Consider the following 24,831-nt stretch of genomic DNA (forward strand, 5'->3'; position numbering starts at 1 on the left):
TTTTAAGAGGCCTTCATACAAAAGCTATTACTGTATCATTTGCAGAAAAGGCTATTCTATTATTGTACATTATGCCAAACATCACTGATTATATAGGGGTCCTGGCTACAAACTTCTCTTAGAATTTAGGTGAGAAAATGCTGCTTTTCTATTCAAGGAAAAGGTCCCCTTTGAACAGCAATGCAAATTTCACAATCCTTTACTGTTTCTTGTTTCTCCAGGCTACTGGTGAAAATCAGAACCAGGTGTACTATCAAACTCTCTCATGCCCACATCTCAATATAATTAACTCTCCTTTAAAGGTTTTCTAAGTTTTATTTTTCAAAATACTTATTGCACCTGCCCTGTTTTAATACATTTTTCTTGTAAGGATTCTTAAATTCTTTTCTAAGTTACCTAATATATAAACATAAATTAATCTCACCTAATTAAAGCATTTGCCCGTATGCTGTACTTTCAAAAGGCTCAAATGATACTGCCCTCCCAATGAGCCCAAAGCCTTTTTAGCAAACGGCTATTTAGAAATTTCCATTTTACTCAGCCAGGGCATTGCTAGTGATTCTAAGATTGCTTAGCAGTGTCATTAACAAAAAGAAGTTCTTCAGGGAAAAACAAAATGCAGACTAAGAAAAGCATTAGACATGCTAGGAGAGCAAAGGAAATAACTTTCCCTTCAAGTATGGCTGGAAAAATCATGACCTTTTGGGTGTCTTCACAGAGATTCAAATGTGATCTTTCTCTTCACAAAACAATCGTAATGAAAGATTATCCCTTCACAAAACAATTGTAATGAAAAGGTGCTGATAATGTATACATGGCCATATAAATAACTGAAGGAAAGTTGCACTGCAGCTTCATTGGAAAAAAAGTTAAATCTATGTCCTTGGGATGGGAAACTCTCTAAGGAATAACAATGACACCTAGGTGATACCTGTGCAGACTCCATGATCAGGGTAGAAGCCCTCTCCACAGTTGAGCAGACAGTGGCCTTGGTGTAGAGCACGGGGGTGGATGCAGATGGTACAATGAGAGGCCATGGGTCCAGAGCAGCTGGCACATGAGTCATGGCATGCTGAGAAAGGAAGTGAGAGGAAAACACAAAGGGACCAAGGTGACTAAAGAGCCCACTTCACAGCTGGGAGTCTTATATACTAGGAATCCCCTTCTCTTCAAGGGCTCTCAGTCCCTCTTCAGATGCCACATCAAAGTAAAGAAAACAAATGAGTTAGGGGCTGGTCAGATTGCCTACACTGCCCACATGGCCTCTTTGCCTATATTTTATATTTTTATATATATACTATACCTATTATCATATGTTTTATATATGTATATATATACTGTATCTATTATTTATTAGCTACCCTTTGTTTAGGGTTTGTGTTAAGTGTCTTATGCACATTATCACTTTCAGTTCTCAAAATAATACAATGAGGTGGGTATTTTACAGATGAGAAAACTCAGGTCTTGGGAAGTTAAAAAATTTAGACCCAGGATCACAGAGCTCATTAGTTACTAAGCTGTGCTTCAGCCTAGGTTCCTCTGGACCTAAAACCCATACTGCCTGAATAGGAAAGAGTGAAATATTCATGGATCTGGGTGTTGAAAGCACTGGAAAATTTTGTCTAGCTTGTCCACTAATGCATCTATACCCTTAGTCACGTCTGGGTCCCTCGGAGCCTAGTTTCCTTGGCATATGCAAAGTAAGAGGATGGATTAAATTATTGTTTAAGATATTTCCAGCTTTACCACTTTAGGACTCTAAGGAAGAATTGCTTTAAAGAACCTAACCACCACATATGACAATGCTGGTAACCTGATCTCTCCTGCTTTCACAGTGGTGGTGTCAGTGGGACATTTCTGACTCTAAGAGACAGATGGTGGTACCCATGTCTAGGGTTGGGCCTTGAGTAGGTAGATATGAGTGAGGTATGAGAAGAGGACCCTGGTACGACAATGGTCAGGAGTTGGGAGGGTGGAGGGTGAAGATAGGATGAGAGCCTTGGGGGCATGGTGCTGGGGAATCAGAAGAACAATTGGCAAATAAAGAAGTTGGCAGATGAAGGGGAAGTTGACAAAGGAGACAGAGCTAAATATCTTGCTACTAACAGATACTAGGTTAAAATGAGAAAGCGTGTGCATGTTTTGGAGAGGAGAGATAATTGAGGAGGTGTGGCAGCAATAAGTTCTCAGAGGTAGGAATGACATAAGTCAGACATATATAAGTTGGAAACCTATAAAGTCTCAAATGGGGATGTTTAATATTTTAGATTGCACATGTCTGAAAGAACAATACAAAAAGTATATAAAAATAAATTTTCAATTGATACAAACTTCAGCTTTACTGGCTATAAGACTTGGTTTACTTTCATGAGTGTGTGGTGTTTGGTAGTTGCCAATACACATGTTTATAAATGCTATCTAAGGACAGTTTTTTTTTTTCCTCTTTATTTTTTTTAAATGTTACATTCAAAAAATATAAGGAAAGTTTCTGTCACACAATCTATCTTAGTGATGGTCTACACAAAGTCTGATGTAGTTCTTAAATATGTTCCTGGTAATTCAAAGGGACCAAATGATCTCTTCATTTAATCCCTTTGGTCCCCAAGCATCCACACGTCTCACATTCGTATACCAAAAACACAAATGTTATATAATGAAAAAATGATTCCTCTTTTAAAAGTAACATTTTCCCATCATACACACAAATTCCCAAATGAGAAGAACTTTCAAAACCTTATGCATTGTAGAATCAAATATAGTCAAACATGGGTTAACTATTTTTTGATGAAGATGATGATGACAACCCATCTCTTACCTTTGCATGTGCCAGTTACATGAGGGTAGTACCCACTGGGGCATTCAGAAATGCATTTTCCATCATGCAACACTGTCTTCTCAATACAGGTAAGACATCTGGGACCATCGGGGCCACAGCTCTTACAGGACTGGTCACAAGCTAAGGGGGAGGAAAAGCCATTAAGGAACACTGAGTAAAAGGAGCAGTGACGTTTAGTCCTTAGAACATCCACGGTGGGTATCAATATAGCAATCACATTCTCTGAATGCTCAGTTAAGTCGTTTCCTTGATTCCAAGAATTCAAAAGACTATTCATTTGGTTTTCACAGTTGAAGGAAAATTTGTGACGCTTAGTCATTGAATAAGCATCACAAAGACACTGAAGCATACCCACAGTGTAACCAATTTGATATGGGATTTAAAGTTAAAATGACCTTAGAGATAGGGTTGCCAGATTTAGCAAATAAAAATACAAAGTGTCCAGTTAAATTTACATTTCAAATAAATAACCAACATTTTTTAGTATAAGTGTTTTTAGTATTAGCCCAAAATATTTCATCCTTTTTTTTTTTCTGGCAACCCTACTTAAAATCAGAAAATCGGGGTTCCAATAAGCAAGGTCACACTATTAAATTATGTTGAAATTGTTGAGCATCACACAGTCTTCCAGGATCTACGCATTCACTCATTTACCCCTCCCTCCAAAAAATATTTATTAAGCTCTGTGTTAGGTATCATGCCAGGTGGTAGAGACACAAGAAAAAAACAAAAGGGTCTCTGCTTTAAAAAATTTATTAGTCTAATAGAGGGAGATAGATACATGCAATATTAGAAATATTAAAGGCATCCCTCAGATAAATCTGTATAGGCACAATGAAAATTCCCCAAAACTGTGGAGTAGGAGGCAGGAAGGTCATTAAAGGAAGTGGCACTTGTGTAGTCTTGGAGAGTGAGTAGGTGCATGCTGTGGCAGTTTATTTATGAATTCCAAAAAAGATATTTGATTATGTTTGTAAACTTGTCTGTTCCTCTGGGAGTGATACCCTTTGATTATTGCATTAGATTCAGCAGAGATGTCTTTGATTATTAATAAATTATGTTAAAATTAGGGCTTTGATTCAGCCACATCAAGGGTGTGCAGAGTTCAGTCCCCAGCCCCTTGGTGGGGATAAAACAGACTCTCACCTGGAGGTAGATACACAGAGAAGCAGATAGGTGAGGGAAGAGAGAAGGCTCTATTAGACGTGGCAGAGGTCCCAGGAAGAGAGATGAGCCTGATAGTCTACAGGTCACCTTGTGAAAAGACTAGAGCAGCTGAGCCTGGAAAGAAACTAGCCAAAGGGAGAAAGACAAGCCTTATGCCAGCCTACAGCTATGATCAGAAGAAGCTAGGACCATGCAGCCTTAAGAGGAAGTAAGAAGGCTGAACCCTCACAGGCATCACCTACCATCTTGCTTCAGCATGTGGCAAATGACTTTGGGTGAGCAAGTACCTCTTATGGTACCTTAAGTTGGACTCTTTAGGGCCTTGTGACTGTAAGCTTCTACCCCCAATAAATACTCTTTATAAAAGCCAACAGATTTCTGGTACTCTGCATCAGCACCCTTTTTGGCTGACTAATGCACGTGCCAAGCTGTCAAGATGAGGAATGGTACTACGAGCTGAAGCAGCAATTCAGGTAAAGGTCCAGAGATGGGGAAGAGTCTGGGTGCCCAGGGAGCCAGTAGTTCCACTGGGCTAGCAAGAAGTGAGGGGCCAGATCATGGAAAGCCCTGTATGTCAGGCTATGTGGTCTACATTTTTACCCTATGGTAGGCACCTGGAAGTCTCTACAAAGTTTTAGGCACAGTAGAAACATGTCCACCTTTGTATATAAGAAAGATCATTTTAGCTTCAGTTTGGAAGGTATTTTGGAGGGATGAGGCCTCCTTATTTGTGAGTGGAATAAGGGAGGGCAGGATGAACGCAGCTGTAGGTAACAATAAAAACATTGCAAATCAAACATTTTAAGGCAGAGCTAAAGTAATATGTTGAGGGTATTTGTATGTTTAAATAAAATTATTAGGAAGATGTCCTGTCTTCCCAAACTAATCTGTAACTTCCATGCAGTATCTCTAAAAATTCCAGTTGAATTTTCTTTAAGAAATCCAATAAACTTACTATAAAGTCTGTGAATAGCAAAGTCATCTTTGAAAATGAAAAGGAGAGGGAGGAATCTTCGTGGTCAGATATTGAGACATACCACAAAGCAATAAAAATTAATGAACAAAACAAAACATGTGCAAGGACAGAAATTCAAAGTACTGGAACAGAATATAAAGCTCAGAGAAATACCTATGTGCATAAGGGAATTGAATATACAATAAAGGTGCTTCCACAAATCAATAGAGAAGGATAGATTTAATTAGTAGATGATGGGAAAACTGACTCACAAATGAAGAAAAATAAAACAAGACCGCTATTTAAACTCCTACACACAAGCAGACTCCAGATGGATCAACAACCCAAGTTAAGATGAAATCATCAATTAGTACAAGAAAATGAAGAATAATTTCTTTGTGAGCTTGAAACAGAGCAGAACTTCTTATGCAAAAATTGAAAATCAAAACCTTAAAGCAAAAAAAGATGAAGGGTTTCTGTCAACAAAGGGCACCAAATTCAAAGTTAAAAGGCAATGGAATTGGAAAAGATTTACATTTTTAAAACTGACAAGGGTTAATAGCTGTAACATATAAGGAACTACAGAAAATCACAATAAAAAGGCAGCAAGCCCAACAAAACAATGGGGAAAGCATATTAAAAAGCAATTTATAAAAGAGGAAACTCAAAAGTCCAACAGGAGTTGAAGAAATGCTCAAACTCATTAATAATCAGAAAAATGCAAATTGAAAAGAGGCATCACTATACTTCTTTTATTTATTTATTTATTTACTCATTTATTTATTTATTTATTTATTTATTTATTTATTTATTTCTCCCCCCTCCCTCCATTGTGTCCATTCACTGTGTGTTCTTCTATGTCTGCTTGCATTCTCCTTAGCAGCTCCAGGAACCAATCCTGGAACCTTCTGGAGTGGGAGAGAGGCTATCATTCTCTTGCGCCACCAAAGCTCCCTGGCCTGCTGCGTCTCTTATTGTCTCTCCTCTGTGTCTCTTTTTATTGCGTCATCTTGCTGTGTTAGCTCTCCACGTTGGCCAGCACTCCTGAGCGGGGCAGCACTCCTGCATGGAGCAGCATGCTGCGTGGGTCAGCTCACCACACAGGCCAGCGTGCCTTCACCAGGAGGCCCTGGGTATCAAACCCTGGACCTCCTATATGGTAGACAGGAGTCCAATTGCTAGAGCCACGTCTGCTTCCCTTATATTTCTTTACCAGAAAAAATGTGAGGCTTGCTAACACCAAAATGGTGGCAAGGATGTGCAGCTGAGAGAACCCTCATGTAGCCTATCTGGCACTATTTAGCTAAATAAAACTACACAGGGCCTAGAAATCAACGATTGTACCCCAGGATATAAATCCAGGGGAACCTCCCACACAGGTCCATAACAGGCATGTTCTAGGCACTTAGTGTGGGGATGGAGGCAATCTTGTGTTGGTCCTTGGAAGAATGTATGGGTAAACTGTTAGGATGCAGACTGTTAGGATGAGAAGCACTGGATTAGGTGATAGAGCAACATGGGTGAAACTTAAAGACAGGCTGAGTGAAAAAACAAATAAATCAGGGAACAACATTAACTCCATAAGACCATTTTATTTAACAAAATTTAAAATACATACATTCAAAACAACAACATCCAGTTTATATAAGCTCATCAGAACAAAAAGAAGAAAATTTAAAATGGTTATGTGGGCCAAGAATGGAAAGGAGGATAAAAGGAAAGAATAAAGGAGAGAGAAGAAAAAGGAGGGAGGGGAGAGAAGGAAGGAAGGAAGGGAGAATATGGTAACAGGCGCCCCTGAACTTGCTTTGATTTATTATGTTAGCTAGAATCAGAAAAGGCCTTCATAACAGCACAAGTACTTAACAGACTAAAGAATAAGGAAGCTTTTTCCTTTGACTTGCTCCACCCTTTCTATCTATTATTTGTAAAACTCAATACAAGTAACACAGATGAATTTGTTTACTGAAAGTTCTTTCGGCCAGGATGTACCACGGTGTATAATGGGCCACACTGGATTTTTTTCAGCACTTGACTTTGAGATTTCTACAGATATGAGCCACTTGGTTATAAATAATTAAACCAATACCAGCGGGTCTTTATCTTGAATGGCACGGATATGAATTGCAAATAAGTCAGCATTATCAGCGTCAGACGTCTTAATTAACATTCTGATACCTATCTGTAACTTGGTTCACTGTTGTTTTAGAAAATATTTATATGAACATTCCTGAAGGCATTTGATAAAAACTTAGAGAACACTAACCATTATATGAAAAGTATAAGCTCCAGCCTTGTTTATTAAAAGGTCTGTTGGTTAATGCCGATTGTATCACAAAATCTAGTATGAAGCTTAGCACATTAGTGTGTTTTCAGTAACTACTTGTTGATCAATTGATGAGTTGGCTAATGCCCATCCTCCTGTTTGGAAGTTTTCTTTCTGGTGCTTTTCACAATTGATACAGACAGCATTTCAGATGTATACTCTCTCCCTCTGCTACCTGTTAACTAGTCGTCTTTTTCCCCCTCCTATCCACAAGCAGCTCCAGCTTTCTTCATTCAATCTTTAAACCCAACTAGATTTCCACCCCTCCCTGCCTCCAGGCTCACTCTAACTATTAAGGCCTCCTTTTAAATTCACTTGCTTCCCCAGCAAAAGTTTCTTTCTTATCCTAGATAATGCTGAGCCTCAGGAGCAAGTCAGTCTCCGCTCTACCTAGTGTCAATAACCCGCCTCCTCAGGGATTCAAAGGGTAAATGCCTTTAGGCCTTTAGAGTCCTGCAAATTTGACATCTGTTGACCTTTAGAGAGTACATCTGGTTTAATTGAGCAGGAAAGTGATACTGACAGAAAAAAATTAAAATGCACAGGCAAATGGCAGCCTGGCCTTACTTTTCTTCTTCTCTACGGAATCCACACAAAAGCCACCTGTGACTCCTCCACACCAAGAGAGATTTTTCACACCGTCCCTGCTGATGGATCTCTGCACAACTCTCAGCAGGCAGCTGCCAAGGGCTCTCTTCCCTAAGACAAGGGGACTTGTCAAATCCCAAGGATAATCGCATTTTTGCTGTTGACCTACTCTGTGAACAAAATAAGGACAATAACTCTAGAAAGTTTTAGGGGCTGCACATATTTATTGATTTAGTGAATTTAGTTAAATATTTTCAAGAGTCATCACAGCCATTCTACAGGTATGACCACCACAGTACACTCAATTAAAAACTTTCATCCACTGTCCGGATGCCTACCTGCAGACCTGGCAATGTCCACAAGGGTAGTGAACTCATCTAAAGACTGGCAGGAAGACAAAAAGGAAGGGGAAGGAAAGGAAGGAGAAGAAGAGGAAAAACAGGTAGAGGTACACAAGGTGGTATCACAATACAGTGAAGCAGTAGAGTGGCTAAGAGGCAGTTATGCTCTAGAGCCAGAAGACCTATGCTGGAATCCCAATTCTGCCACTTATTAGCTGTTTAGCCTTAAGCAAGTTTCTTAGCCTCTTTGTTTCCTCATCTGGAAAATGAACATGATAATACCTCATAAAACACTTGTGAGGATTAAATCCCTAACACTTACATAGCACCTACTTCATGTCAGCACTGTTCAAAGAGTTTTACATTTTTGAACTCAATCTTCAACAGCCTGCTGAGTGGGAGTATATCAGAATCCTACTGTTGTTATAACAGACTGCCACGAATTGGCTTAAATTTATTATTTTACAGTTCAGGAGGTCTAAAGTCCTAAAACACAGTATCTGAAGGGAAGTTGTCTTTTGGGAAATTCTAGGAGAGAATTCATTTCCTAGACTATCTCCAGATTCTAGAGCTCACATTCCTTGGCTCATGGCCCCTTAATCACTTCACTCCAACCTCTAATTCCATCCTTACATCTCCTTCTCTCACTCTGCTTCTCCTTCTTCCCTCATTTAAGAACCCTTGTGATTGCACTGGGTCGATCTGGATAATCCAAGAAAGTCATAATTTCTACATCTCAAGATCATTGATTTAATCAACTCTGCAAAGTCCCTTTTGCCATAGAAGGTAACACATTCATGGATTGGGGACTAAAATGTGGACATCTTTGGGGGGAGCATTATTCTGCTTACCACAGGCACTATTTTTTATTATCCCCATTTTTTCAAATGGGAAATGACATACAGAGAGAATAAGTAACTTGCCTACTGCCAAACCTTTATCCCTATACTCTCCTGTCACACAAGGGGTTAATATTTACAAAGCATTTGGAGTAGTGCCTGGCACAAGCAAGCACTAAGCTAGGTTAACTCTTAGTATTATGGCAGTGAGTGGTAAAGACAGAATAGACAGTAACTTCTTTGGTGTCACTGGCACCAAAACCAAAGTAGGGTCTTCCAGTGGGTGGCTTAGGAGAATCTCATTGTCTTCAGCTTATAGAGAAGGCAGTCTCGTATGGGTAGAGAGGTTGGGATTTAGAGAAACAGTGTGGAAGTCCTGCTTCTCTCCTACAGCTGCTGATCTTCAGCAGACGGTCTGAACCTCCCTTTCATCATCTCTAAGATGAAGCTACAATGAGCATCCAAACCCAAAATGCTGTTGGAACAATGAAAGGGGACCCAGACTGTAAAAGGTATTTCATAAGCTATTAAATCACCATTCATTGATAGGAGCCATTCACATATTTGTGAGTAAAAGGAATGGTTACTGGAGTTCTGATTTGGAGAAAAAAGGGATACTAAAAGTTATAAGAGAAAGGTGTTTTGACGTCAAAAGCCCAGCACTGACTACTGATTGACCAAGATGGTAGTGTCAGATGCTCCAGGGCTCTGCTCCCTCCAAAACATTTAAACAATGACCCAAAACTGGCAGAGGCATCTTGCTCAAAACACTGGAAAACAATGAAAATGTTGGAATAATTAGGCAAGGGTTGAATCAAGAAAATGCAAAATTAAAAAAAATGATAGAAGCATGTGGTACATTTGCTGGCCCCTCCTCTTATCCCTCCTTTGTATGGTGTGGAGCCAGCCAGGGCTCAAAATGTGGATCCCTGACTCTGTAACAGAGGGAGCATATTAATCCCTATTTGCATACTGGGGTGCCAGTCTATTGGGTGGCAGTCTGAAAGATGGAACCAGTACACTAGTCTCTGACTTACCCTTCCAAAACCTGGACTGTAGACAAAAGCACATGCAGTTAACTATAATAGTCTAAAAAGCAAGTATCAAAATGACTGGAAGCAAAGAATTATCATCTTTAAGACACAATAGAGCACAAAGGAAGGCTGTGTTTGTTTCACAGGTGTTAGAGGGGGCATTCCAACTTCTGTAAACTGAGGAATTCCTAAGGCCACAAGCAATCCAGCACAAGCCCAGGACAAGGCCCAGACTCAGAAAAGAGGCAGGAGACCTGGCACTTTTGCTGAGGTTGATCTTCTTGAGAGAAAGACTAAGCTCTGAATGAGAGCACCAGCCAGCACAGATACAATTTGCAAAGCTGTGAAAGGTGTTCTTCCTGCTCCCCGCCCCCCAATTTTCTTTAAAATTCATTAGCTCCTGGTACTCAAGGAAATCTCTGTCACATCACTAGTGAAAACAAACTTAAGGGAAAGACAGCTCAGGCAATAAATCCTGACCTAACATATTGAAATAGTGAAATGTACAGGGTAAAACAAAAAATTACAAGATATACAAAAAAACAGGAAATGATGGCCCATTCAAAAGAATGAGATAAAAATTCAGAAAACAACAAGTAAAAAGACCAGAAACTGGATATACTGGATAAATAATATTAAAAAATGATCTTTAATAGGCACAATGAGAAAATGGAAGACAGGGAGAAAGAAATTAAGTATATCTGGAAAATGATGCATGAATAATATGAGGATCTCTATAAACAGAAATTTCAAAAATGAACCAAAGGGAAATACTGGCATTAGACCATGCTGACTATAATAAAAAGGATTCAACAGCAGATAAGTGCAACCAGAAGAAGCAGTGACCTTGAATATAAAACAATGGAAATTATTCAAGCAGAGGAGCAAAAAGACAGAATGAAAAAATGTACCAACAAGCATATCAATGCATATATTATGGGAGTCACAGAAGGAAAAGAAAGTGACAGAAGGAATATTTAAAGAAATAATGGCAAAAAGTCCCCATATTTAATGAAAAACATGAATATACACATCCAAGAAGCTGGATGAACCTCAAACAGGATAAACTCAAAGAGAACCACACCCAGATACACAGTAGTCAAATATTGAATACACAGACAGGAGAGAGTTCTGAAAGCTGCAGAGAAAAGCAACATATTATGTACAAGGCAGTCTCAATAAGATTATGTGCATACTCCTCATCATAAACCATGGCAAAAAAGTAGCAGGAAAAATATTAACAATGTTGAAAGAAAATAATGACCAATCAAAAATTTTATATATCAGGTGATTGTAGACATAATCAGCCATAGATGAAATCAACTTACTGATGATTTAAGTTCATGAAATATCCTCACAGTAATAATCAGATCAGTGCTTGCTTGGCCAAACAACTGGACACCACAACCTGGCCAAACTGGTACATGAACTTAACTGTCAGAATCCATCCATTGTCAAATTGGCAGCCATGTACATCTTCTTAAACCATGCTTAATCTCTAAATAAAAACAATAACAGTCCTATTTTCACCTACTCAGCTGTCCTGAGTACAACTGGAAATAAAGTAACTTTCCCCAGAATATGGTATAAGTCCTTGGGTAATATTCATGCTTAAATTTGATATCCTATAACCTAAATATTATGACATGAAGCTGATACAATTTGTGCCATATGATATGTGGATAAAATAGGGAAGAAAACAAAGATATTGGCTTTAAGCATATATAAAAACATACTAATAACCAAACAAGAAATATTCATAACCATTACACTCTTTGTTTCTGTAACTAGTCATGTGGTCATAGCTTATATTTGTAACTACATTCTTTCAATTCCCATTCCATAGTCCCTTTACCTTCAACAAGCACCTCAGCTAACTGTGGTTCTCTGCTTGGTAGGGCAATCCAAGCCTTCATTCCTGAAGTTTCTAGGTCATTGGTAGTCCTGCCTGGATTGGGTTGTTGCAATTTTCCATTGACTTTATTTATTTATTTTTAAAGATATATTTATTTATTTATTTCTCTCCCCTCCCCCACCCTACCCCAGTTGTCTGTTCTCTCTGTCTCTTTGCTGCGTGTTCTTCATTTGCTTCTGTTGTTGTCAGCGGCACGTGAATCTGTGTTTCTTTTTGTTGCGTCACCTTGTTGTGTCAGCTCTCTGTGTGTGCGGCACCATTCCTGGGCAGGCTGCACTTTCTTTTGTGCTGGGTGGCTCTCCTTACAGGGTGCACTCCTAGTGCACGGGGCTCCCCAATGTGGGGGATACCCCAGCGTGGCACGGCACTCCTTGTGCGCATCAGCACTGTGCACGGGCCAGCTCCACATGGGTCAAGGAGGCCTGGGGTTTGAATCGTAGACCTCCCATGTGGTAGATGGATGTCCTAACCACTGGATCAAGTCCACTTCCCTTTCCATTGACTTTAATCACAGGGTATGGTAGTATACTAAGAGACATTCTACATGATCTCCTTTTTCCCTTGATAGAAGAATCAATCACCCCAGCCAATACATGATTTCCCTTATTTGCCTCTTGATTCAGAGGCATAAGGAGCCCAAAGTGACAGGTGGCAGTCTTTCATTCCAGTTAAATGGATTCATTGTTGAGTCTCCTGGAGGAAGACCTCCTCCTTTTGGAATTAAGACCTGTAGAATAGTGGAGCTTGGGGTTGTAAGGATAGGAAGCAACAATTTTTCTACTAGACCACTAAGGGTAATAGTGAATGATGCCACTCCCATTAGAACCCCTTGATTCCTGAACCCATGAATGTTGGCTTTGGGGAAACAGCACCATAGACTGGAAGCTGATTTAAAGCATGAACAGCATTTAGGGAAACATTGCTCCAGCCCTGCAAGGTATTCCCACTGAGTTGGTGCTGAAATTGAGTCTTCAAAAGGTCCTTCCACCATTCTATCAATCCAGCTGCTTCAGGATGATGGGGAACATGGTAGGACCAGAGAATTCCATGATTTCATTGCATGCAGGGAAGGCAAACCCAAATCCAGAGTATTTGACTATTCCAATTAAAACAAAATGCTGCCACTTCCATAACGGAAGTGAACCAATATTATCAACCTACCCCCCAGGTAGCAGGCCGAACATCTCAGGGAATGGTGCCAAATTGGGAATTGAGTGTTAGTCTCAGATGCTGGCAGATTGGACACTTAGTTGTAGCCAAGTCAGTCTTGGTGAGGGTAAGTACACATTGTTGAGCCCATGTATAACCTCCATCCCTACTACCACATCCACTTTATTCCATGAGTGCATTGGGCAATGGAGGAGTGGCTAGGGAAAGAGATTGACTGGTATATACAGAATAGGTCATCTTATCCACTTGATTATTAAATATTCTGCTGCTGAAGTCACCCTCTAGTGTGCTTTCACATGGGACACAAATATCCTCATGCTTTTTTTGCCCACTCAGAAAGATCTATCCACATAACTTTCCCCACAACCTCTTTGTCACCAATTTTCCAATCATGTTCCTTCCAAGTTCCTGGCCTCCCAGGCAAACCACTGGTGATAGCCCATGAATCAATGTACAAATGCATCCCTGGCCATTTCTTCTTCCAAGCAAAATGAACAGTCAGGTACACTGCTCAAAGCTCTGCCCACTGAGAGAACTTCCCCTCACCAGTGTCCTTGAGGAATGTCCCAGAAAGGGGCTGGAGTGCTGCAGTTGTTCACTTTCAGATGGTACCTGTATACCATGCAGAACCATCTGCAAACCAGGCCAAAGTTTTCCTCAGTCAGTTGATCTTAGGAACTCCCCAAGAGGCCATAGCTATGAGCTGGGAAAGAGAAGTTAATGTGATAGGAGTAGGGGCCAGGGTCATTTGAGTCACTTCCTCATATAACTTACTTTTGCCTTCAGGACTTGCTTGAGTATTATCTTGTATATACCACTTCCACTGTGCACATACAACTTTATGGCTTGGTGAGCCAGACAACATGCAGTTCATGAAAGGCAATTCAGGTGCCATGGTAACTTGGTGGCCCATAGTTAAGCATTTGGTCTTTACTAAGGCCAAGTAGCAAATCACAAGGTGATTCTTAAAAGGAGAGTAATTGGCTGCAGAGGATAACAAGGCTTTGCTCCAAAATCCTAAGGATCTGCTTTGTGATTCTCCCATAGGAACCTACCAAAGGCTATAGTCAGAATTTCCATTTGCCATTGACACTTCCAGGACTCTTGCATCTGGGGGTCATATGGTCCAAGTGGCAGAACAGCTTGCACAGCAGCTGGATCTGTTGCAGAGCCTCCTCTTGTTCTGGTCCCCACTAAAAATTAGAAGCCTTTTGGGTCACTTAGTAAATGGACCAAAATAGCACCCACAAATGAGGAATATGTTGTCTCCAAAATCCAAGGAAGCCAGCTAGACATTGTGCCTCTTTTCCAGTTGTAGGAGGGGCCAGATGCAAGACTTACCATTCACCTTAAAAGGATATCTCAACAAGCCCCACACCACCGGACACCTAGAAATTTCACCAAGGTGAAAAGCCCCTGAATTTTTGTTGAATTTATCTCTCATACTCTGACACATGAATGCCTTACTAATAAGTATAGAGTAGTTGCTATTTCTTGCTTACCGTGTCCAATGAACATGATCATTAAGATAAAGGACCAGTGTGCTGTCTTGTGGGAGGGAGAGATGATCAAGGTCCCTCCAGATGAGATTATGACATAGGGCTGGAGAACTGATATATCACTGAGGTAGGACAGTGAAGGTATATTTTCTGGCCTTGCTATTTGAAAACAAACTGTTCCTAGTGGTCTTTACTAACAGCAATTGACAAAAAATTTTTTTCCAGATCAAGAGCTGCATACCAGGTACCAGGGGATGTGTTGATTAGCTCAAGCAAAACAATACCACATCTGGAACAGCAGCTGTAATTGGAGCCACTACCTGGTTAAGTTTACAAAAACCCACTGTCATCTTCCAAGATTCATTTGTTTTCTAATAGGCCAAATAGCAGAGTTGAATGAGAATGTGATAGGAATCACCATCCCTACATACTTCATATCCTTGATGGTGGCACTAATCTCTGCAATCCCTTCAGGAATCCAGTACTGCTTTTGATTTACTATTTTGCTAGGCAGGGGCAGTTTTAGGGGTTTCCACCTGGCTTTTCCTCCCATAATATCTCTCACTGCACAAGTCAGAGAATGAACATGGAGATTCTGCCAGTTGCTGAGTATGTCTATCCTAACCATGCATTCTGGAACTGAGAGAATATCCACAGATGAGGTTGGGGACCCACTGGACCCACTGTGATAAAGACTTGAGCTAAAACACTGTTAATCACCTGACCCCCATAAGTCCTTACTCTGACTGGTCTCTTGGAATGAATGTCATTTCTAAGCAAGTGTCTAATAAGCCCCAAAATATCTAATCATTTTCTTTTCTACAGTTCACATTTATCCTGGTAAAAGGCTGGAGGTATCTTTGGAGAAGGGTGGGAGGAAGATTAACAGTATACATTTTGGCAGGGTAACTGTTCCTCCCCAAGGGACCTCAGCCATCCTTTCATTCACAGGGCTCTGGGTCTGTAAACTGTCTCAAGTGTGGGATTAAAGAGGTCAGGGACTTCTGTTTTTGTGATTCAAGTTAGACTTTTGTTCACTTGACCTAGAACTCTTCTGCTTGTACAGATCAAAAAATAATTTACTAGACTGCCTATCTATTTTAATTCTAGGTACTCCATGATCTATTAGTCAATGCCATAGGTCTCTGCAACTCAAACTATTTTGATTATTGCTTTGAGTCTGCTGTCCGTTATGATAGTCATGCCCACCTTGTCTTTCGCAATTAAGTGCTGCCACTTGGTTTCTGCCAATCTGGGATTTGATTATCCCCATTGTGTTAATGATCCTTGTTAAGTGGCAGGAGTTCGCATTGTACTATCTGACCTACAGAGAACAACCACCACAGAGCTCTACAGAGAAGATGGAGTTAGTCTCATGAATTTATTCCTCACAGTTCTGTTGAAAAGTGTATCCTCTAGACCTCATTTGGGTGAGCAGGTTTTACTTGATAAATCCACTCAAACATTCCAATCTCTAAGAGCTTTTGGATCCTCTCATCTACATTATACCAGGGCAGTTCTAGCATTTCAATTTCAGACATTGCAGACCACCTTTTGGTCCATGCTCTGCCAACCACCCATTCAAACTGCTAGAGCTACAACATTGTACTGAGAATCTCTGCTTAGTGGACCCATATCAATAAATTAAATAAATAAAATATACAACTTTATATTCCTTCCACCATTATCCCACACCTTTAAAAACAATTCCCACATATATTCTCCCTGGTTTCTATCTGTATAAATTGGAAAAACCATACAGTTCTTTTGGAGTATAACACATATCCTCTGTGTTACACTTTGTACCTCACATTTTGGGACCTGTTACATTTCAGTCTAGTTTTAGGTCTGGAAGAGAAGAGAGGTTGTGGTAGTGGGTCAGGAAAAGAATTAGAAGTGCCCTGAAAGCTAATTACCTTAGGGCATTCCATTGCAGTCTCCTCTAGTAAAACAGGATTAATCTCTTCAGACAGAGGAGTGAGGGCTGTTTCCTCAAAGGAGGTGATTACAGGTTTATCAGGCACAGCTGAGTTCATCTCTTCAACTGGAGGTTGGGTGGCAGATTCCTAAGGGCAGACTGGAGGTTGGGTGGCTAATTCCTCAGGGAAGACCATTACAGGTTTATCTGGCAAATACTCAGCAGAATCTAGGGTTCCCACCACCATCATGATCAGCCCAAATCTTCCCATTTCAATTTTCAGGATTTTATTCCTTTCCAATTAAGGCCCTCACTTTAACAGTAGATACCCAGCAAGGTTGGGAATTTAGGTTATTTCGTAATTCAACCACTCCCAGAATGAGACTCTGGGGCTGGTTTTCAGAAACCTCAAGTTTGCTGCTTCATGAAAAAAGATTTTCCTTAAAGGCACATATAGAAACTTTAATGTCCTTCATGTGTGTTTAACTTGGGAATTTGAAGTCTTGAGCTCATCTCTTTCTTTTACAACTGTATCCAGCATATTTAGGAAAGCCAGAAAACATTATGGTATTTTTAACTCCACAAAACTTTGGTAAGGGGGTCAAAAACGTCTCACTCAGAGCTTTGCCTCTAGTAAGCATTGAGTAGCTGTATCCAGCAGTGATATTTTATGTATCTCTATTGCCAATTTATACCATCTTTATTGTTGGAATTATAATTTAATCAGGTTAGAGAACCAAACATCAACTCCAAAATCTCATCCTTAAGTGTTTGTTTCTCAAAAACCCTCCTGGGACCAAAGTTGCATTAGTCAGGGTTTTCTAGGGACACAGAATCAACAGGATACGCACACAAAACACATACTCTATGTATATATTTTTAAATTTTTTATTTTGTTTTGTTTTGCTTATGAGGCATACAGGCCCTTATACATGGGAAATAGGTGCTCAACCACTGAGCTACACCCACTCCCCAAGGTTTTTGTAAGAATTGTCTCATGCAGCTGTCGGGATGAGTAAGTCCAAATTCCATAGGTCAGTTTGCAAGTTGTGAACTCTGATGAAGGTTCTCAATGAATTCCCCAGGAAAAGCTGCTGGCTGAAGTAGAAATGGAAATTCTCTTTTGTAAGCGCTGAAATGGTCACTTCTTTAAAGCCTTCAACTGATTAGATGAAACTTCTCTCATTGTTGAAAGCAATCTCCTCAGAGGATTGTAGAGGTAATCAGCCATAGATGCAAACAACTTACTGATATTTAAGTCCATGAAATATCATCAGAGTAACAATAAGGTCAATGCTTCCTTGTCCAAACAATGGACATCATAACCAAGCTGACTCATGAGCTTGGCTATCACAAAGTTCTAAAATGCAAATGCATAAATAGTAATATTTTGGGAGCACAGTGTATAAAGAGATAGCTTGGAAATAAGTATAATAAAAAGATGGAGGGATGGAAAAGCATAGGAAGAGTGTCTGTGTATGCTATTGAAGTTAAGCTGGTATCAAATCAAATATGACTGCTATGTATTTAAGATGTTAAATTTAAGCCCCATTGTAACTGCAAAGACAATATATGGAAAATATATACAGAAGAAAATGAAGAGGTGAGAACACTTCCTAACTCATTCTATGAGGCCAATATCAACCTAAAACCAAAGCCAGACAAAGATAACACAAGAAAAGAAAATTATTGGCTAATATCCCTTATGACTATAGAGGTAGAAATCCTTAGCAAAATACTAGCAAACAGAATTCTACAATACATAAAGATAATTAAACACTATGATCAAATGACATTTATCCCAAGTGTACAAGGATGGTTCAACATAAGAAAATCAATTAATGTAATACATCACATTAACAGAAAAAAGGACAAAATACATACATAATCATCTCAATTGATGCAGAAAGTCATCCAACAAAATCCACCCTTTCTTGATAAAAATACTCAGAAAACTAGGAATAAAAGGACACTTCTTCAACATGATAAAGGTACATATGAAAAACCCACAACATCCTACCTAGTTGTAAAGACTGAAAGCCTCCCCCTGAAGGTCAGGAATAAGATGAGAATGTCCACAGTTACCATTGCTATTCAACATTGGACAGGAAGTTCAAGCCTGAGCAATTAGGCAAGAAAAATAAATAGAAGGCATCCAAATTTGAAAGAAGAAATAAAAATTTTCCTATTTCCAGATGACATGATTCTATACACAGAAAATTCTGGAAAAGCCACAAAAAAACTGCTAGAGTTAAAAAATTAAATCAACAAAGGGGGCGAGGAGAGTGTATACAAGAACAACACATAAAAATCATAATGCTTCCATACATTTATAATGAACGATCTGAAGAAGAATGCAAGAAAAAAATTCCATTTTTATAATAACACCCAAAAGAATCAAATATCTAGGAATAAACTCAACCAAAGATGTAAAGGACTTATACACAGAAAACTAGAAAAACATTGATGAAAGAAATAAGAGAAAAGCTAAATAAATGGAAGAACATTCCATGTTCAAGGATTGGAAGACTAAATAAATATTTAAAGTTATAACTTCTATCAAAAAAATTTACAGATTTAACATAATCTCAAAGAGATTTTAACAGCATTCTTTGCAAAAATGGAAAGACAATCATTAAATTCATATGGTAGGGTAAGGGTTCTTAAATCATCAAAACATCCTTAAAAAGGAAACTGTACTTAGAAGACTCACACTACTGATTTTAAAACTTACTGCAAAGCCAAAGTAATCAAAACTGCATGGTACTATCGTAAGGATAGATATATAGACCAATAGAACTGAACTGAGAGTGAAGAAATAAAGCTTCTCATCTATAGCCAACTGATATTTGACATGGGTAGCATGCCCACTCAATTGGGAAAGAATAGACTCCGCAAATGATGCTGAGAAAAGTGGATTTTCATATGGAATGAAATGTGTGTGGACTCCTACCTCACTACATATACAAAAAATAACTCCAAATGCATCCAAGACCTAAACATAAGAATGAAAACTATAAAACTCCTAGAAGAAAATATACATAAACATCATCAGGACTTTGTATTGGGCAATGGTTTCTTAGATTTGACACCAAAACCACAAGCAACGAAAGAAAAAATAGGTCAATGAGACTTCCTCAAAATTAAACCTTTTTTAACATGAGAGGACCTTATCCTTAAAGTAAAAAGACAACCTACAGAATGGGAGAAAATATTTGGAAACTGCCTATCCAAAAGGTGTTTGATACACAGAGCATATAAAGAAATCCTACAACTGAATAACATAAAGACAAACAACCTCATTGAAAAATGGGCAAAAGACTTGAATAGATATTTCTTCAAAGAAGATACATAAATGGCCAAAAAGCAAATAAAAAGATATTCAATATCATTATCCATCAGGGAAATGCAAATCAAAACCACAATGAAATATCACTTCAAACCCAGTAGAATGTCTACTATTAAAAAATAATAGGTTTTGAAGAGGATGTGGAGAACCAGGAACACTCACTCATTGTTAATGGGAATGTAAAATGGTGAAGCTGCTGTGGAAAACAGTTTGGCAGTTCCTCAGAAAGCATAGTATAGTCACACACCTATGTCTATAACACACCTATGTTCATAATAGCATTATTCACAATTGCCAAAGATGGGAGCAATCCAAGTGACCTTAAACAGATGAATGGATAAACAAAATGTGGTATATACATACAATGGATGAATGTACATTCATCTGTTCCATCTTTGGCAATTGTGAATAATAATTCATTAAAAAGGAAATGAAGTCCTAATTCAAGCAACAACATGGATGAACCTCAAAGACATCATGTTGAGTGAAATAGAGCAGAAAGGAAAGGACAAAAATTGTATGATCTCACCAATATATCATAATTAGAATATGGAAATCATTAATGCAGAAATTAGAATATAGGTTACCAGGGTCTGGAGTGGGGATAGGGAATGGAGATTTAATGTTTAACTAATTCAGAGTTTTTGGTTGGGATGATGGAAAAGTTTTGGTAATGAATGGCAATGGTACACAACACTGAGAATTTAATTAGCACCACTGAATTATATATTTGAATATAGTTAAAAGGGGGATTTAGGTTGTAAATATGTTTCCAGAATAAAATTGTTTTAAATCTACGAACTGTACAACACAAACATTGAACCCTAATATAAACTATGGGCCATAGTGAATCTTATAATTATAATAAATCAATTGCTACAAAGGTACCACACTAATGCAAAGTGTTAATGATAAGGAAAACTGTGTGTGAAGAGAGCTCTATGGGAACTCTGTATTTCTGCATGATTTTTCAGTATACCCACCTCTTCTCTAATAAAAAAAAATTGAAAAAGAAAAGCCCAGCACATACCACTACATATTCCCTGCTTGCTGTAAAAGCCTTCACCACAACTGTTCTTGCAGCTGCCCTCCCTCAACACATGGGCGGAGTCTCGGCAGGCCAAGCAGTTCTTCTCTGTTGGACCCCAACATGCTGCACAGGACTCATGGCAAACTGCAGGCAAACAACAAAACCAGTGAACAACATACATTTGAGAGAACTAGCTGTAATTTTTCTCTGAAAGGATTTAGAACTCATAAGGACATTCTGAGGGCAGAGAGAGGGAAAAACAGGTGGAATATGGGGGCATTTTTGGGACGTGAGAATTGTCCTGAATGACATTGCAATGACAGATACAGGCCATTATAAATCTTGCCATAACCTACAGAATTGGGTGAGAGAGAGTACAAACTATAATATAAACTGTAATCCATGCTTGGTGGCAATGCTCCAAAATGTGTTCATCAATTGCAATGAATGTACCACACTAATGAAGGATGTTGTTAATGTGGGAGGTGTGGGGAGAAGGGCATAAGGGAATCCCCTATATTTTTTATGTGACATTTTTATAATCTAAGTTTCTTTTAAAACGTTTTAAAAAAATAAAATTAAAAAAAAAAAAGAACTCGCAAGGAGGATATTGGCTCCTTGGTTCTTAAACTACTATGCGCATATGCATATCCCCTGCCGACTCCTTGCAAAACAAAAACTGATTTCTGTTGGCCAGAAGCACAATTTCAGGAAATTATTGCTAAGAGATTTGGAACAGGAAGTCAGAGGCTTTTGAGTCATGTGAATCACCAGAAAGGAAATCAGAGTGTTGTAGACAAAGATTTGCTGTCTAATGTAATCAGATGGCCTTCCTCACCTTGCCTTTTGCATTCACACAAGAGTTTTAATAGGCTAACCACCTCCCACCTCCAACAGCCTCAAGAATCAGCTAAGGGCAGATTCCATTTGCTCTAATCATTGAATAGGGTCTTCAAGGACCTGGTACAACCCTGTAGCAGATACTCTTTGCCTCCCTTACTGTCTCTCCCCTGTTCCCTTCTATCCTGGACCACAACTTTTTTTTTTAAATTTTATTTCAACTTCAAAAATAAAATAGATAAAAGGCAGCTTAAACAAATTATGGAAGCAATACTTTAAAAAATCCTGTCCAGGTACAATTTATCCTAATTAATCCTAATGTATCCTATATTTATCCTAAATACAAACTGGATGGATTTTGGATTCTTCACTGTTCTGAAAGATGAAAAAATAAGCAAAGATTAGTTAAACGGCATGACCAAGATTTCCTTGTTAATGAAAATGGAAAAAAAAAGCTTGATCATATTTGCTTCATATAAAACTAAACCCCATATTATTTCCACAACTTTTTAGTCTTCTTCCATCCCTCAGTTTTTTATTAACAGTATCTTCTTTTTTTTTCAATTTTTGTCTTTTTTAATTGCCTTTTTAAAAAGATAAATAGATCACACAAAAAGTTATATTAAAAAATATAAGAGGGAGACGGACTTTGGCCCAGTGGTTAGGGCGTCCGTCTACCATATGGGAGGTCCGCTGTTCATACCCCGGGCCTCCTTGACCCGTGTGGAGCTGGCCCACGTGCAGTGCTGATGCGCGCAAGGAGTGCCGTGCCACGCAAGGGTGTCCCCCGCGTGGGGGAGCCCCACGCGCAAGGAGTGCGCCCGTGAGGAAAGCCGCCCAGCGTGAAAAGAAAGAGCAGCCTGCCCAGGAATGGCACCACCCACACTTCCCGTGCCGCTGACGACAACAGAAGCGGACAAAGAAACAAGACGCAGCAAATAGACACCAAGAACAGACAACCAGGGGAGGGGGGGGAATTAAATAAATAAATAAATCTTTAAAAATATATATATATATATATAAAAGAGGTTCCCATATACCCCACACCCCACTCCCCACCCTGCTCCTCCCACATCAAATCCCCTTTCATCAGTGAGGCACCTTCATTGCATTTGGTGAATACACCCTGGAGCACAGCCACACTGCATGGACCACAGTTTACATTGTAGTTCACACTCTCCCCCAGTCCATCCAGGGTTATGACAGGATAAACAATGCCCTGAATCTGTCCCTGCAATATTGTTCAGGACAATTCCAAGTCCCGAAAATGCCCCATATACACCTCTTCCTCCCTCTCCCTACCCTCAGCAACTTCCATAGTCACCATCTCCACATCAATGATACAGTTTCTTCCATTGCTAGGGTAACAACAGTTCTATAATAGTATACCAGCAAGTTCACTCCACTCCATATTATATTCCTCCATCTTGTGCATCCTGCGATGGCGATGAACACTCGACATCTAAATCGAGAGGGGTCTTAGATCCCACATGGAAGATGGATGTGATTCTCCTGCTTGCAGTTGTAGACACTCTTGGTTCCCTGGTGTGGTGGTTGACTATTCTAACCTCCACATCAGCTGACCTGGGTCCATCCAACGAACCTGAGAGTAGGTGTTGCAACTCTGCTGAGGCTCAGGGCCCAATTGGCACATGGACAGTCCAGAGATTCAAGTCTACTGAGCATACACAAAACCCAGTGCCAATCAAAGGTTCAGTAAAAGTGCCAGAAGAGGCACGTGTGGAGAGGTCACATCTGAGTCCAACTCCATCACACTCAGGAGCACAAATTCCAAAGTAAGGCCCAGTGACAAGGCACAGAACTCCAGAGCCATCCGTCATGACTGTAGAACCTGTGTGTCTCTGTAGCCCTCAGGAGCACCAGTACCTGGGGCTGTCTCTGGGAGTGTCTTCTTAATGTATACCTTGAGGAACCACAGAGACCCTGCTTTTCTCTCACACCTTCAGTTCCCAACTATATGTTATTCCTAGACCAGAGTTATTTCTTTAAGATTCTAAAAGTTCCTCCTCTTCTTTCAATTCTTTTATTACTCCTGTTCATGTTTGCTTTTCACCTTAGCACTTCTGCAAAGAGAGGGCTATTCTGAATGATTGAATTTTTTCAGATTTGTTAGCAATCTGTATGGCTAATCCCACCTATGCTTTTGTTAATGCAGCCTCATTAAAAAAACGTTTGCTTCACAATGGGGTGCAGTCTATTTTGCAGAGGTATTAATTCTGATCAAAATTGGGAAAGAGAATGCCTTTGCTGCTTGCCAAATAGTCTGGCAACCATTACCTTAGTAATTTAATTAGGTATCTTTTTGGAGGCAGAAGAAAGGATACCTTCATTGCAAATCTCAAAAATCCAATCCCCTTCTTTCAGTTCTAAACTACACTACACGAGACTTAATTTCAGACAATTTCTCTCCCCAACAAATTTAGAGATAATTACCAATTGTGTTAAATGCTAGGAAGCGTTCTGTGACAAAGAATAAAAGTGGTGGAGTGTGGGGACCAACATCAGATAGATCTAAGGAAGAGCAGAAGCCAGCCCCGGAGAGAGGGAGAGAACAGCTCAAACAAAGGCTGTGAGAAGAGATGTTCAAGAAACAGGAGACAGCCTTGTGGTCTGAGCCAAAAGAGGCACAGAAGGGCCCAGGGGCATGATCCATGGCTGGAGGAGACCTTAGAGACCGTGGAAAGGAGTTCGGATTTGATAATTGCAATATGAAGTCATGAAAGGGCTTAAGTGGGCTAGACAAATGACCTTTTGATGATTTCAATTTTTTAAAGATACCTCCACCTGCCTAGCACAGAGGGTTTAAGGACATACATGTAAGGAGGGGGATCAGTTTGAAGTCTACTGCTGTGGTCCAGGTAAGAGGTGATGATGGCTTGCACTAGTGGTGTGGGAAGCAGAGATAAAGAAAAGTTTACTCATTTACTGGCCGTTCCCCTCACTAGAAAATGAGGGCAGAGCCCATTTCCATTTTGTTAACCCTGTTCATTGTGACTTCATTTA

The 24,831-nt window shown here is 39.5% G+C and overlaps 1 protein-coding gene across 1 annotated transcript in view; it reads right to left on the reverse strand.

Moving 5' to 3' along the window:
- The window catches only part of FRAS1 (Fraser extracellular matrix complex subunit 1), a 537,120-nt gene that overhangs the window by 230,090 nt on the left and 282,199 nt on the right, over positions 1 to 24,831 (reverse strand). The window contains exons 15-17 of the mRNA XM_058296546.1: positions 20,968 to 21,111; positions 2,816 to 2,956; positions 932 to 1,072 (exon numbers count right to left, since the gene is read on the reverse strand). Coding sequence (XP_058152529.1) covers positions 932 to 1,072; positions 2,816 to 2,956; positions 20,968 to 21,111 — 426 coding nt within the window. The remainder of the gene's footprint in view (positions 1 to 931; positions 1,073 to 2,815; positions 2,957 to 20,967; positions 21,112 to 24,831) is intronic.

Source organism: Dasypus novemcinctus, chromosome 1, assembly GCF_030445035.2.
Source record: "Dasypus novemcinctus isolate mDasNov1 chromosome 1, mDasNov1.1.hap2, whole genome shotgun sequence".
NCBI classification, from domain to species: domain Eukaryota; kingdom Metazoa; phylum Chordata; class Mammalia; order Cingulata; family Dasypodidae; genus Dasypus; species Dasypus novemcinctus.